Source organism: Mastigoproctus giganteus, chromosome 1 (genome assembly GCF_048544385.1).
Source record: "Mastigoproctus giganteus isolate SK-2022 chromosome 1, ASM4854438v1, whole genome shotgun sequence".
Lineage (NCBI taxonomy): Eukaryota > Metazoa > Arthropoda > Arachnida > Uropygi > Thelyphonidae > Mastigoproctus > Mastigoproctus giganteus.
The window spans coordinates 10,064,782-10,079,607 of NC_143575.1; the positions used below are offsets into that span (position 1 = coordinate 10,064,782).

The window sequence follows — 14,826 nt, forward strand, 5'->3', positions numbered from 1 at the left end:
TTGTGGTTTATTCATTCAAGCAATAGTTGCGGCACGAACAGCATGCATCGATATGTGAACTGTGAGCTGGCAGACATGCACCTAGTGTATGGATTAGCAGAGGGCAATGGACAAGCCTCTCAACAAATTTATGGAGAACGCTTCCAAGACAGACAGACATGTACTGGACCACTGTTTGTTTGCACATGTGCATCAAAATTTGTGCAATTATGGGTCATTTTAGAGGTAACAGGAGTAGTGCAGGTAGACCACGTTCGATGCAAACATCCACCATGGAAGAAAGTGTGTTGAATGCTGTCCAGAATAATCCTACTACCAGCACACTTGCTGTTGCCTCTGCCTTAAGAGTGTTTCGTTGCAGTGTACAGCGTGTCTGGCATGATGATTCCTTACACCTCTTTCATCTCCAAAGAGTTTAGTTATTGCTCCCCCAAGATCATCCTGCATGTGTGGCTTTTGCGCAGTGGTTTCTCCAGGAAAGTGTTCAAGACTTGAATTTTCCAGCATATGTTTTGTTCATGGATGAGGCTTATTTTACTCAGGAAGACTTATTCAATCAGCATAATGCTGATATGTGTGGGCTCACGACAACCCACACAGTGTGCGCCCCCATGCAGCACAACATCACTTCGCAATAAATGTGTGGGCTATGGTCGGTGACTGCTTAGTCGGCCCATACCTGTTACCATCCTGCATGAACTCCATCGGATCTTTCTTGAACAAGTTCTACCAGAGTTACTTGACGATGTTCCAGCAAATGAGATGCAGCATTTGCTTTCAACATGACTGGGTGCCTGCCCATTATGGAAGGCGTGTTCATGACCATTTGAACAGGTGTTTTGGGCGTTGATGGATTGGCTGTGGTGGACCTGTTGCCTGGCCCCCATGCTCACCTGATTTATCGAGCCTTGATTTCTTTCTGTGGGGAACCTCAAATCTATCGTATATGAATCGCCTGTGGAGATGGAACTGGATCTCGGGGCGAGACTCGTCTGCGCTGCTGCTACTGTCAAAGAAACTCCAGGTGTTTTCGACAGTGTCCGCCAATCCATGCTGCGTCAGTGTCATTCATGCATTGTGTCTCGTGGTGGAACCTTCGAGCTTCCGTTGTGACATCATGAAATACATCCATCTCGTACTCCATTGTTAATATTATGTCAAATAAATGTTTGCCACTAATTACTGTCTTGTGTCATTTCTGCTTCTTGTGCCTCTGCTACTACTTTCCCGTGACATTTCCAGTTATGGGTTCCTATGCGATTCACATTCCTTTTAGATGTTACCTACCTCCCCTAAATGTTTGTACCAATATTTTTGAGACACCCTGTGTATATATGTAAAACTTTTTTTTTTCAGCAGATCATGCTGTACCTTGCAGGTGTTTTAATGCAATTATTCTGTGAAAACAGCTCTAGTGAAGATGTCTATATTTTAGTTTCTTCCATTACCCTTGAACCAAAAGTTTTTCATAAAAGCATTTTTTTATAAAGTGTTTGTAAAAAAAATGTACAGGTGTTCATTTAGGCATAAACATATGACAGCAGCCTGTTTAAAACTGCTGAGAGAATATCATTTTGAATTGCACAATTCTTGTTAAATGCCAAAAAAATGCAAGTTTACATATAATTGATGAAAAACCCTGAAAAATAGGATACCTTTTATTCAAAGTAATAAAAATCAACATAAACTAGTTATTGACTTGTAGTTACTCCTGCCTACCATGTGAAAAACTTATCAGTCGCCATTATCAGCAGATTTGAAAATTAAAAAACAATTCATTACTACTGTTTGATATATAATACCTGATGTGCTGAGAGGTAACCACAAATTTAAAAAAAAAAAAAAACAAGAATACTGTTTGGTATAATTTATTAAATTCAAATATATGCCCAATGTTATATGCATACAAGTTGTAAAGCTTCTTTTGAATTGTCTTGTGTATATCTATTTTGAGCATAACAAAAAAATTTTGTTATGCTCAAATTATCCTAAAATCCTAAAATTATCCTAAAATTATCCTCAATTATCCTAAAAGTTTGTGTACAAGATGATTTTCAGAATTCTTAAATTAATTTCATTCGAAGTGGTCAGCTGGTTAAGGGCCATCATATTTTTTTACAATTTAACATAGTGGAATTATTTCCCATGCCTAAATATTTTTTTTCTTTTAGTTTTAGGACACGTCTGTTGTTATGTCTCACAAGGGCACTGCTACAAAAGTCACAAATTTTGGTCCTGGATGGAGCAGTATATGGTGATCTGGACTTGGATAATACAGTTCAACATGCAATTCAGAAATGTTTTCCCACATGCAGCATTTTAACCATTGCTCATCAGATTAGTACAGTCTTAGATTATGACAGGTTAAGAAATATCCTGAGTTTAAACCTGATTATATATCTTTATTTTAACCTTAAAACTATCTCATAAATGTAACTTAAAATGTTAATCACCATAATATTAATAAAAAATATAAGATTCCTTTCAAAAATAATTACTGACACCAAAAAAAAAAATCAAAACCAAAATCATTTTTGGGTCTGCCAGGCCATATAGATTAATTTTACATTAAAGAATATGCCATTTGGGATACTGCAGTAGAATTGTGCTGCTTAATTAATAGCAATTAATTTATTTAATTACAGCTTTATATATATTATATAGTACTTTAACTAGGTTTTGTCAAAGCAGCATTCCTTGGTTATATCATTTATCATCCTCCAAACCTTTGTATCAATAAACTTTAACAAAAGGCTGTTATTTCTTGACTAGCAAATAACAGAGAAACACTGGATCCACTACTGAACACTGTGGATATTTCTCTGACTGAACTATTCCTAGTTCAGAACAATAGCTATTTATAACCATCCATTGTTCCCTCTCACTTGACCAACCTTTATTCCACCTTCTCACCAATAGCACATTTTACAATTCATGTAGGACAGTATCAAAGCTTTACTAAAGTTTGTGTGCTTTATCAAAATTATTCTTTGCATTTAATTCTTTTGTAACATTCTCATAATATCTTCTCAGAATAGTTAGATATAGTTTTCCTTTTATTAATTAATGAGGTTTCTTGTATTTCTGCTCATATGATCATAGTGGTTTCTGTAATTAAAACCACAGAGGTTGAACCTACAGGTCTGTAATTACCCATTTCATTATTGAAACTGTTGATCTAAATGAGAGAGAGGGAGAGAGAGAGAGAGAGAGAGAGAGAGAGAGAGAGAGAGAGAGAGAGATTACACACAACTCTGATCTGCTGGGATTTTACATGAGGCATATCAGAGCTACACTTGATTAAAAAAAAAAAAAATTTTTTTTGCATTAATCCTGCTGCTTCCTTTAATATATGAAGACTGTCTTTTCTCCTCTGCAGCTTGGAACTTTTATATGTTGCAAAATTAATGAAATAATAAACATAATTTTAGAATAAAAAAGTATTTGAAGAAGGAATTTGTCAGCTGGGGGCTCATGTTCATCAGGGACTACAGCACAACAGTGAACGGAGGGGGGGGGGAGAAGATATATAGCATTTCAATAACCCTACGTCTCTTCCGCTCCCTCATCAGGTTGGGTTTGAGAGGCTTTGGTCCAATGTTATGGCATTCTCAAGTGTGCAGTTTTTCAATGGTCATCTTGCCTAGTTAATCACTGAAAACATCAGTCAGAATGCCAAAATAAAGTTGTTATATTTTTGCTTCCTTGTATCATTTTGATGCAAGAAACCAAGCTTTTACATTGTAAAAGCTTTTAAATTTTACAAGCTTTTAAAAAAAAAAACATTTTACCCACTTCATTTGCCCATCACTAAATTTATTGATTGGTTCAGCCAGAGAATGGATTCGTTCCAACAATCAATGACTCTCTGGCTGAAAGAAAATTTCTGCATATATTTCTACAACTATTCTTTTTTTTTTTTTAATAAGTTTATGCCCCCTTATGTGTATGTTACCTAAGAAAGAATTAAGGTACCATCAGTATTTAAAAAGTACCTTTTTAAAGCCTTAAACATGTCAGTTAAGTCTCCACATAGATACCTAGTTTCCAGATTTTTTTTTTCTAGCATTAGTAAAGGCACATGATGCAAGAAAGCAAGCTTTTATAGCATCAGCCAAAAAAAAAAAAAACTCATTTCACCCATCCACTTGCTCCAAATGTTTGTTTAGTTTTGCCTTGAATCTATTCAAGCTATCAACTTCTACGACACATGGAAATTTGATTCCAGGAATCAACCACCCGCTGGCTAAAGGCAAACTTCCACACATCTATCTACCAACTCTTTCCAATATTTGAATTTATGCACTTTCAAGTGATTATTCTAAGCAAGAGGAAGAACCCCATTAGCACTGAGCATGCTTAAACCATTCAAGGCTTTATACACCTCAATCAGATCACCTCTCAGGTGCCTAGTCTCCAGACACTGTAATTTGCAAAACTTAAGCCTTTCTCCATAAGAACAACCTTTTGTTCTATTCACTAATCTTGTTTCCCTTCTCTATACTCATTCAGCAGCTCTACATCCTTCTAAAAATGGGGCCTCCAGACGGGTATACAATATTCAAGGCGTGGTCTGACCTGACCATTGCCTTATCCAAGGGGATAATCGCCTCCTTTATCCCTGCTAGAAAAATTCCTGTATATCATTGATAAGACACCATGAACGACTCTTGCAGACCATCTACACTGGTCAGAAAACTTCATATCTGCCTGCACCATTACTCCCAGGTCCTTTTTCCTTCTCTGCCACTGTCAGTGTGGTACCACAGAGTTATGTTACTCTGGGGTTACTGCTTTTCATATGTAGTACTTTACATTTGTCAATGTTAAACTTCAGTTGCCATTTCTCAGCCCACCTGCTCAACTTTTCTAGATCTTGTTGCAGCAGCGTACTGTCATTAGTGTCATTAACAACACTGCCAACCTTCATATCGTCTGAAAACTTGGACATCATCAATATCATTAATAAATACAGAAAACAATGGACCAAACACTGAACTCTGGGGGAACTCCACTAATAACATTCGTTCACAAAGAGTAGTGTCCATTGATTACCACTCTGTCCTCTGCCACTCAACCATCCCTTTATCCATAGCAGCAATTGCCTCCAATGCCATACTGCTCCAATTTATGCAGCAGTCTTCCATGTGCAACAGTATCAAAAGCTTTTCTAAGATCCAAATATATGATATCAAAGTTATTCCCTGCATCCAGTTCCTTTGTGACCACATCATAATATCCAATCAAATTGGTCAGGCAAGACTTTCCCTTAACAAAACCATGCTGTGTCTGAGCTATAACTGAAGTCTTGTGTAGATGATCCTGCAGTGCTTCTTTAACCAGTGTCTCCATAAATTTCCCTGGAACAGAAGTTCCAGAAAAACTAACAGATCTGTAATTACTTGTATCGCCCTTTGATCCTCCTTGGTGAATTGGGCTCTCATTTGCACATCTCCAGTCCATGGGTACCTTCTCTGAGTCCAAGTAAGCTCTCATAATTATGGATAAGGGTTTTGCTTACTTCCTTTGCTGCCTCCTTTAATATAACTGGATAGATCCCACCAACCCCAGGTGCCTTTCTTATATATTTCTCTTCAACAATTTCTCCTGCACTTTGCTCTTGGTTATTACAAAATCATCTAGCTCAATGATAGACTTTAATTCACTTCTGGCATTTCCCTCCCTGAAAAACTCATGTGTGAATGTAGATGCAAAATACTCATTTAGTTTTTTAGCTACCTGAGCAGGATCGTCAACAGTTGAACCAGCAATATCCAGTGGAACAATCTGATTCATCCCCTTCCTTCTAGAGGTTTCTTTGCATCCTTGGCCAAAGATTCCTTTTAATCTGCCTTTGCCTGCCTTACCTCCTTTGTGACTTGGTTACGGACCAGCTTATATCTATTATAGGCGTCTTTTTCACATGTTAATTTATATGTATTTATATATATGTTCAAATCCTAACTCATGACTTTTTTCAACATTTGACCTGTACTTGTTAAGTAATTCTGCTGGTCTCTTACTCTTAATATCATTAGTGCCAATGTGTACAATAATATCACCCTTTGTGCCCTTAAAAGATATCTGCTCTACATCAACTTGGTCCTCTTTCACCTATCCTTTTTGGGCAATATGTTCCCCGTTTCCCTGACAATAGTCACCAACTAGTTCCTTCGGGACCAGTGCATTCTGCCTTGGAGGTTGCTGCTGTGTTGCGTGAAGCTCAAGTGCAAACTAAGCAGCTGAGAGCTTGAGGAAAGTCAGATGTAGGATAGACGTGAGGAAATTTGCCTTTAGCCAGCGGGTGGTTGGTTGGTTGGTGGAACAGACTTCCATCCCTTGTCATGGAAGTTGATAGCCTAAATAAGTTTAAGGCTCAGCTGGATAGGTATTTCGAACGAACAGAGGGTTGAAGTGGAAGTGGTTATTTTTTTTTATTTATTTTTATTTTTTTTGGCTGATGCTGCATAAGCTTGCTTTCTTACATCAAATGCCTCTGCTAATGCTAATTTTTGAGATATTAAATCTTTTTGTAGAGGTATTGTAATACTGATGCTCTGTTACTAGTGATGCTGTGAAAACCACACACATATATACAGGGTGATTCACTACCAGTGCGACAAACTTGCAGGAGGTGTAGGGGCCACAAAGATGAATCAGAATCACATAGCATTACAGGGTCCGAAATGCCTTCGTCATGTGGTAGAGGACGTTGAACGGGAGGTCGCGTGAACAGCGTTCCCGCTGGAAGTCAGCATTTGCGAACTGTTTCTGTTGAAGAAACCAAGTAGTAAAACTCCTCTGGAGTGGATAATCCGCAGGCTCCAATGATTGGACGCATTGCAGATGGTATGAACTCATTTGGTTTGTTGACAGTATCCTCCATACCGTGGATTGCGAAATACCCAATCGTTGGCTTATCATTCGAGTACTTGTACTCGGATTGCCTTCTGCAAGACGTAGGACATTCTCCTCATTTGTCTGGCGTCTTCGTCATTCGCTCTAGATTCATGGTACCTCTCGTGAAACAACCAGTCTCACATAACCTTGCACATGTGCACACGTGCGAAAATTGTATGATGAGGAGCATGCCTGTGCAGGAAACGTTCCTGGTACAAGCGCAGAGCAGCGCACCCGTTACAGTCCGCAGCTCCATACGAGAGGTGCATGTCAGCCAGTTCAACGTTTGAATACTCATCCATACTACTGCCTCAGGAACCGGTTCGCAAATGCTGACTTCCAGCAATCGCTGTTCATGCGACCTCCCGTTCAACGTCCTCTACCGCATGACAAAGGCATTTTGGACCCTGCAATGCTATGTGATTCTTATTCGTCTTTGTGCCCCCTACACCTCCTGCAAGTTTGTTGCACTGGTCGTGAATCACCCTGTATATATCTTTTTTTTTTTTTTTTTGGAGCTATCTTCCTCCAAATATAAAAGCAAGCAGTACATTTTGAATCTATTCATCAAGCCTACTAATTAAAATGTACCATATGTCAAAATAAGTGTCATCTCTTATCTCTGCTTCTATTAGAAAGATGCATATTTAGCAATGTGTGTATATGCAGTCCCTAAATAACTTGCCATAGCCTTGTTAATTTTCCCATTGCCAGGAAAGACTACCCTATAACTGTACCAAAATTCAAGTCTCTAGCTTAATCTAATCAGAAATATGTTAGCATATTGATGAGTGAGTGAAAGTGTCAGTCAGACAGCAGAAACTACCATTTTTGAGGCTCTGTAGGACAGTGATTCATCCCAGAAAAGAAAATTTGGTATATTTTGTCTCAGGAGTCTAGTCCTTCAGAAATAGATTAATCTTTTGGCTATTAAGTTCAGAGAATAGAAGTGTGAAACCAAGTATTTGTTTTTTTAAGTAAAAGGTGCAGGCAGCTTGTTAAGCACTTGGCTAGGTGTGCTATTGCACAACTTTATTTGATTTTAAATTGGAAACTTTTTTGCTTTCCATATATTGCAATATTTTAGTCTATAATTAAATAGCATTAGCATTAGTAGAGGCATTTGATGCAAGAAGGCAAGCTTATGCAGAATCAGCCAAAAAAAAAAAAAAACCCACTTCCACTTCACCCCTCTGTTCGTTCAAAATACCTGTCCAGCTGAGCCTTAAACGTATTTAGGCTATCAACCTCCACTACAAGGGATGGAAGTCTGTTCCACCAACCAACCACCCGCTGGCTAAAGGCAAATTTTCACATGTCTATCCTACATCTGTCTTTCCTCAATTTGAATTTATGCCCTCTCAGGTGATTATTCTGAGCTAGAGGAAGAATCCCATCAGCATTGAGCATGCTCAAACCATTCAAGGCTTTATAGACCTCTATCAGATCACCTCGCTAATACCCATCATAATAGTTGATGGAATTCCATATAAAGACAAAGTAAGAATCTGCTATCAGGTGTGTTGACCCTGAAATGTTAATAAAGATATTGCAGTCATGCAGCATAGTTTTTTAATGTATTTTGATATAATATATTTATATACTGTACTTTAACTATCCTTAGCATTCAAAAAATGTATTAATACTTGTTTCCTCTTCCCCTTAGAGTTATTGTGTTATCTGATGGTGTACCTTCAAGAAATGGCAACTCTAGAGCACTACATAGTTTATATTTCTACACATCAGGTGATGAAGCTGATATTGATAGTCCGTAGAGAGAATATTGTCTTACAATGGAAATCTGATTTCTATATTCTGTAATCATTTCTGAGCATGCACAATGCAGGTATGAAAATTTGAGTTTAATTTTCCTATAAGCCTTCATTTGGCCTGCATGTTCAGAGTAAATAGATAATTGTAATGGTGTTGGAAGCTACGCTTAAAAGCATACGTAACTAGCAATTTGTGAACAATACCACAGCAATTTTACAATTGCAGTAACTATAACAAAGCAGTCATGCAATTGGGTAGTAACTCTACGAACACTACTTTCAATAAATAGTGATTCAAATGTGTTAACATCAGACAGTAATTTTTGGAAAACTTTTAAAGTTGCATATATTATAAATCAATTTAAGTTGCGTTTACCATGAACTCAAGATAAAATAACACTGATAATTGCTTTTTAGTATTTTATATGAAAAGTTTTGTTATTGAATTTAGTTTATGTTCAGGTCGCATTTTATTATTGTGAATCCAAGGAAGATGTAAGATCAAACTTGCAATAATCAAATTAACATTTCTCTCCACTTTGTGTTCATAGAAAAGAGTAATGTTAGACTTGCATCGCATGTACTGATCTGAATTTAAAATTTTATTATATATTTTATTTTTGTATATTGTATATTTAATGTTCATTTAAACCTTACGTCTAGCAAGTTTAGAGTTAAATTTTGGATAATTCCAATATTTTGATAATTGTAATTAAAACATTTGTAATTGTAAGAAGACCTATCATGGATAGCCAAGAAACTGTTAATAAAAGATAATCATAATGATCCTGTTTCATTAAAAAAAAATTGGACTCAAAAGCAATAAAAAAACAGGAAATGAATAAAAAATTATTGCTCAGTCAGGTACATTATAACCACTATAATCCACCATTAAATAAAAAGGAAAATGATTTTTATTGCTGAAATTTTTTTCTAGAATATACAAGTAAATTTGAAGGTGATTTCTCCATTGCAATTGGGACCAGGAATACTGTAGCAATTAAAAAAAAAAAGAAAGAAAGAAAAACCATAAAAATTAAAGTAATATACACAACAATGTTCTAAGAAAGTGCATCGCTTAGAAATTTCATATTTCTAACCCTTTTTTGCAATGGTATATTACATTAATGACTAGCATCACACATAAATATAAACAAAAGGTATTTATTAATAGTTAAGGCAAAGCTAAGTAATATTTGAAAGCTGCTCTCAAAATATTCCAAAATGAGCAATTTGCAGCCTTTTTACAACAGTTTTGGTAAACACGACAATTATGGCTGAAATGTTATCAGAAGCCCTCGTTTTGCTTGTTTATCATTTTAAATGGAAAACACAATGAAAAGTTTACCAGGTGCAAACTAATATTTAGTTGAACTGCCTCTGGCCATGATGATGGCAGCACACTGAGGCATTGACAAGATCAATTTCTGAAGTTCACGAAGGGTCTTTAGTTTCTTTCTGGCAACTGCAGATTCCACATGATTGCCAACAGTTCTCCATAGGATTCAGGTCCATGCTGTTTCCTGGCCAGCTAAGAGTTGTAATGGACCATTCCTCCAACCATTTTTTTTCACCTGTAACAAATTTAAACACATTACTATCAAACCTCTAATGCAGAAATGAAGCTAAAGTAACGACAGAAGTGCCTACTTACACTTTTTGCCCAATGACAAGGAGCAGAGTTGTCCTGAAAGATGCAGTTACCTGGCAGGATGAAAGGTCTCTAATGGTTGGCAGCAATTTGCCTTCCAGTATAGGCAGTTATCCACTGGCATTTACGGGACCTGTTATAAACTGCAGGTGACCTACTCTACCCAGGATACGAAATGCACCCCCATATCATTTGGCTGGTGGGGAATTTCACTGCAGACACCATAGTCTGGATGGTATTCTTCACTACGTCTCCGGTGAATCGTTTGTCTCCTATCAGAGCTGTGCAAGTTGAATTTCTTCTCACCCGAGAAAATAACTGACTTCTACTGCTCGGGGGGGGGTCCATTTGACATGCTCCTTACACCAAATTAATCGGGCCTTTTTTTTTTTTAATTTTAATTTTTTTTCTGTGAGGAGGGGCTTCTTCTTAAGACAATAGGCTACAAATCCATTTTTGAAGAGGAGTCTTCTGACTTACTGCACTTACTACCATACTCCTGTATGTCTCTTCCCATTCTCTTTTCAGCTCAGATGAAGAAGCTTAACAGTTTTTAAGGCATAATCACTTCAAAATGCAGTTCTGTTTTGGCGTTAGACTCATTTGTATCCTGGTTCCTTTTTTCCTATCAGCAGAACCAGTATTCTTAAGTTGGGAAAGAAATCTAATCACTGATGGGAAGAACTTGCTCACCACGTAAAGCAAAAGCAGAAATGTGCGTCAACTGCACATAACTTGCCATCCTGACACAGTCAAGGAATGACTGCAACTCTTGCAGAGCATCCTTATATAGCTGAAAGTAACAGCTGATGCAATACTACATCACCTATGCATGTCAATCTTGTCTGATGCAATCTGTAAGATCTTTTCATATACTTACATTATTCAGACGACAAATTACAATTTTAAGGGGTGATACTTTCTTTGAATACCAGTGTATGTACTGTTACATAGGATGTTTAAAAATAGAACAAAACAAATGTAGGAGCATATTCTACAGCTAAAAATAAGAAATGTTCTTGAAAATATGGATAGGAACACCTATCTCAAGTCTTTATTTTTGAGATATTAAAAAAAATCAAACTACAAAACCTAAAAAGAAAAACACCCAGCTGCAGTTCAAAGTGATCTCCATTTCATTCAGTGCAACACTCCGTGAGTCTCTGTGCCTTTATTGTTTTAAGACTGTTTTGAATGGTTTCAACAACTTTCAAAATAAAGTTTTTATTTATGATTTCTCAGTTTGTTTTTGCATGGTAATATATGTAAAATAAATTGTGGATTTCATGTGACACCACACAAAGTAATCTAAGGATATGAAGTTTGGGAATCATGGTGTCCATTGTACAGGGCCATTCTGACCAATCCACAGGGGTATTGTACTCTGCATTTAAAAATCTGAAAAATCACATGAGGAAAGTGGGCTGGTGCTCTGTATAAACCACATCCTCTACTGATTTTCAGAGTTTTTTCCAATTGTTGCAAACAATTTTTCCACAGAAAATGTATGTAATTCATGAAAGCCTTGCTGGATAAAAAAGGGAAAAAAGTCCTAGCAAGATTGTCCCAAGTATACCACACCAAACAGGAAAGAAAAGAGAAGCATGTTAATGAGTACTGGCAATTGAATGAAGATTTTTCTTTGGCCCAGATATGTTAAGAATTGAGAAGCATATGTACATTGCAAGATGAGTCACTAGCAAAAGTTTCTGTATTTATTCATATCTTGTGATAAAAATTCTTGTACAAGCATGCTATGGAGTAGATATCATTGCTGTTCACATCCTTCATACACCTATGAATGTAACATTTTTGCAATCTGACAACTTTCTGGTACTCATAGTAAGAGATACTTATATAGCACAAAGTATGTGGTCTTCAATATTTGCAGTTCATTAATCTTTCTCTACCAGGGTTTCAACATACATGTTTCTCTAAGTTTTCTCTCCACAACAGCAAATATTTTATTATGTGATATCCACTGAGTTTGAAAATTTTTTTTGGCTTATCTGTGAGTAGCAGCTAAAGAATTCTTATGAATCTTGCCATAAATTAAAATGTCAGTTAATTCAGCAAAAGTAAACACATCTATAGTATCTCACAATATAAATTTAACAAATGCTGTTCTGTTGTAAACTAGGTGGTGGAACGTAAAACTGAACACATTATCACTGCTAGTATGTTCTTTGCCTGGTTAATTACAACTGAGTAATTATTATGATTCATATAGTAGAACAACACCGTGACCTGTGTTAGTACATACTAGCAGTACCCATTGCGAAAATTTCGCAATTGGTAAGTTTTTCTCCAGTTGTCCTAAAGAAGTTGGAATCACTGGGAAAATCCTTAGATGGATAGAAGGATGGCTTCAGGGCAGGAGGCAGAGGGTTGTGATAAATGGCTATTCCTCAGATTGGGTTGATGTAAGAAGTGGGGTTCCCCAAGGATCAGTATTAGGACCACTGTTGTTTTTAATTTTCATAAATGACATTGATGAAGGGATAGAGGGTGTGATGTCTAAATTTGCAGATGTTAAAATTGGTAGAGTAGTTAATGATCACTGTCAAGCTGAGCTTCTTCAGAGAGACCTAGATAGACTTCAGGAATGGTCAGAAAAATGGCAGCTATGCTTTAATCCAACAAAGTGTAAGGTATTACACCTGGGAAACAGTAATCCCAAAAAAACTTATTCACTTGGTGGAGTTCAACTAAACCCAGTACTGGAGGAAAGGGACTTGGGTGTTACGATACGGTCAGACATGAAATTCTCTGAGCATTGTAAACAGGTTGCAAGGAAGGCCCATGATGTCCTATCGATGATCTATCAAACTTTTGCAAGTAGAGATAGGGATGTGATAATCCCATTATATAAGGCTTATGTTAGCCCACACTTGGAATACTGTGTTCAAGTATGGAGACTGCACCTAAAGAAAGACATCAAGCTTCTTGAAAGGGTGCAAAGAAGGGTAACTCGCCTGGTGAGATCGGCAAAAGGGCGTCCTTATGAAGAAAGACTTCGAATATGTGGGTTGCAGAGTTTGGAAACTAGACACCTTAGAGGAGATTTCATTGAGGTGTTTAAGGCTCTGAGAGGCATCAGTAAAATGAATGAGGACAAAATTTTCAAGATTATAAATGATGCTAGAACTAGGGGACATAAATTCAAGTTATGGGGGGAAATGTTTAGATTGGACTGCAGGAAGTTTTATTTTAGCCAGCGAGTTATAAATTACTGGAATAAGTTGCCTTCATGGGTGGTAGAGGCCGATAGTTTGGGGAAATTCAAAGGTCATCTGGATAGTATTTTCGGGTAAGGGAAGCGCATAGGATGATAGGTTTAATTTCCTTTTATTTTATATTTTTTTATTAATTATTATTATTTAGTTATTTAATTTATTTTACTTTTTACTTTTTTTTTTTTTTGGCTGGTGCAGCATAAGCCATAGGCTTTCTTGCACCATGCGGCCGTTACTAATACTAAATGTAGTCTGTTTTGTCACGAGCAGGTAAGCCAGTATGCATTGAATTGCAAATAGCTGTATTCTAGCTGTACCTATTGCAAAAATTTCACAATTGGTAGCAGAATTTGTCTAGTTATCCTAAAGAAATGCAGTAAGTATTTTGTAAGCAAATAAGTCAGTATGCATAGAATAGTGTATCTGATTCTTGTATCTGAGGAAACTTAAATTTTCTTTGATTTCACCATTTCAGACTAATTCTGAATGAATTGGCAGAAACACGAAGGCACCTTCTTCACCACAAGGTACATTCAACACAACATGTCTTCCTGACTGTGACAAATTATTATTACTCACCTTAAAAAACAAATTTAAGTTGACTTCTGAACGTATTAAACATAACGAATGGCAACAAGTGTATGAGCTTGCGTGTGCAACGTGAGCCGTTTGTTTCTCAGTTAATGTTAACCAAACAGTGCAATGGAATACTGAGATTACTTCTTTCTTTTAAAGTAAGCAATTTCACAATTGGTAGATGAGTTTTTTTATTATTTATTTATTTTATTTTTTTTTATTTATTTATTTTTTTTTTTGGAACAAAGGGACAACTTTTTAACAGTTAACATCTTCCTGAGACTCCATCTATAAAGTGAATGTTGAACTTTTCTAGTTTGTACTACAAAACTGGCCCATTCCATAAAAAAAAAAAAAAAAAAAAAATATATATATATATATATATATTCTTTTTTTTTTTTTTTAATTTGAGACCACTTCCAGCCAGTTAAGCCTATTGTTCACACACTGTCGAAAGAAAATGCTTTCTGTATTAAATACAGTATATAGATGTTTTGCTATTTTACAGATTTTTATAATTAATGTTTAATATCTTGGAAATAAAGGCTTGAGGCATGTTTATAGGAACTTTTTTTTTTTTTTTTCTTATTCTTAGTTGTAGAATATGCTCCCATATTTTTTCTGTGTAATTTTGAAACTTTGTGTATATAGTTAATTTCCTTGACTGTAGTGTGCAGGCAGAGATTTCATC

General features: G+C 36.4%; 1 protein-coding gene across 1 annotated transcript in view; it reads left to right on the top strand.

The window, feature by feature from the left end:
- The window catches only part of LOC150090544 (multidrug resistance-associated protein 1-like), a 66,697-nt gene extending 58,022 nt beyond the window's left edge, over window positions 1–8,675 (top strand). Inside the window, exons 8-9 of the mRNA XM_090379086.1 lie at window positions 2,172–2,363; window positions 8,567–8,675. Coding sequence (XP_090235212.1) covers window positions 2,172–2,363; window positions 8,567–8,675 — 301 coding nt within the window. The remainder of the gene's footprint in view (window positions 1–2,171; window positions 2,364–8,566) is intronic.
- Window positions 8,676–14,826: the final 6,151 nt, after the last annotated feature.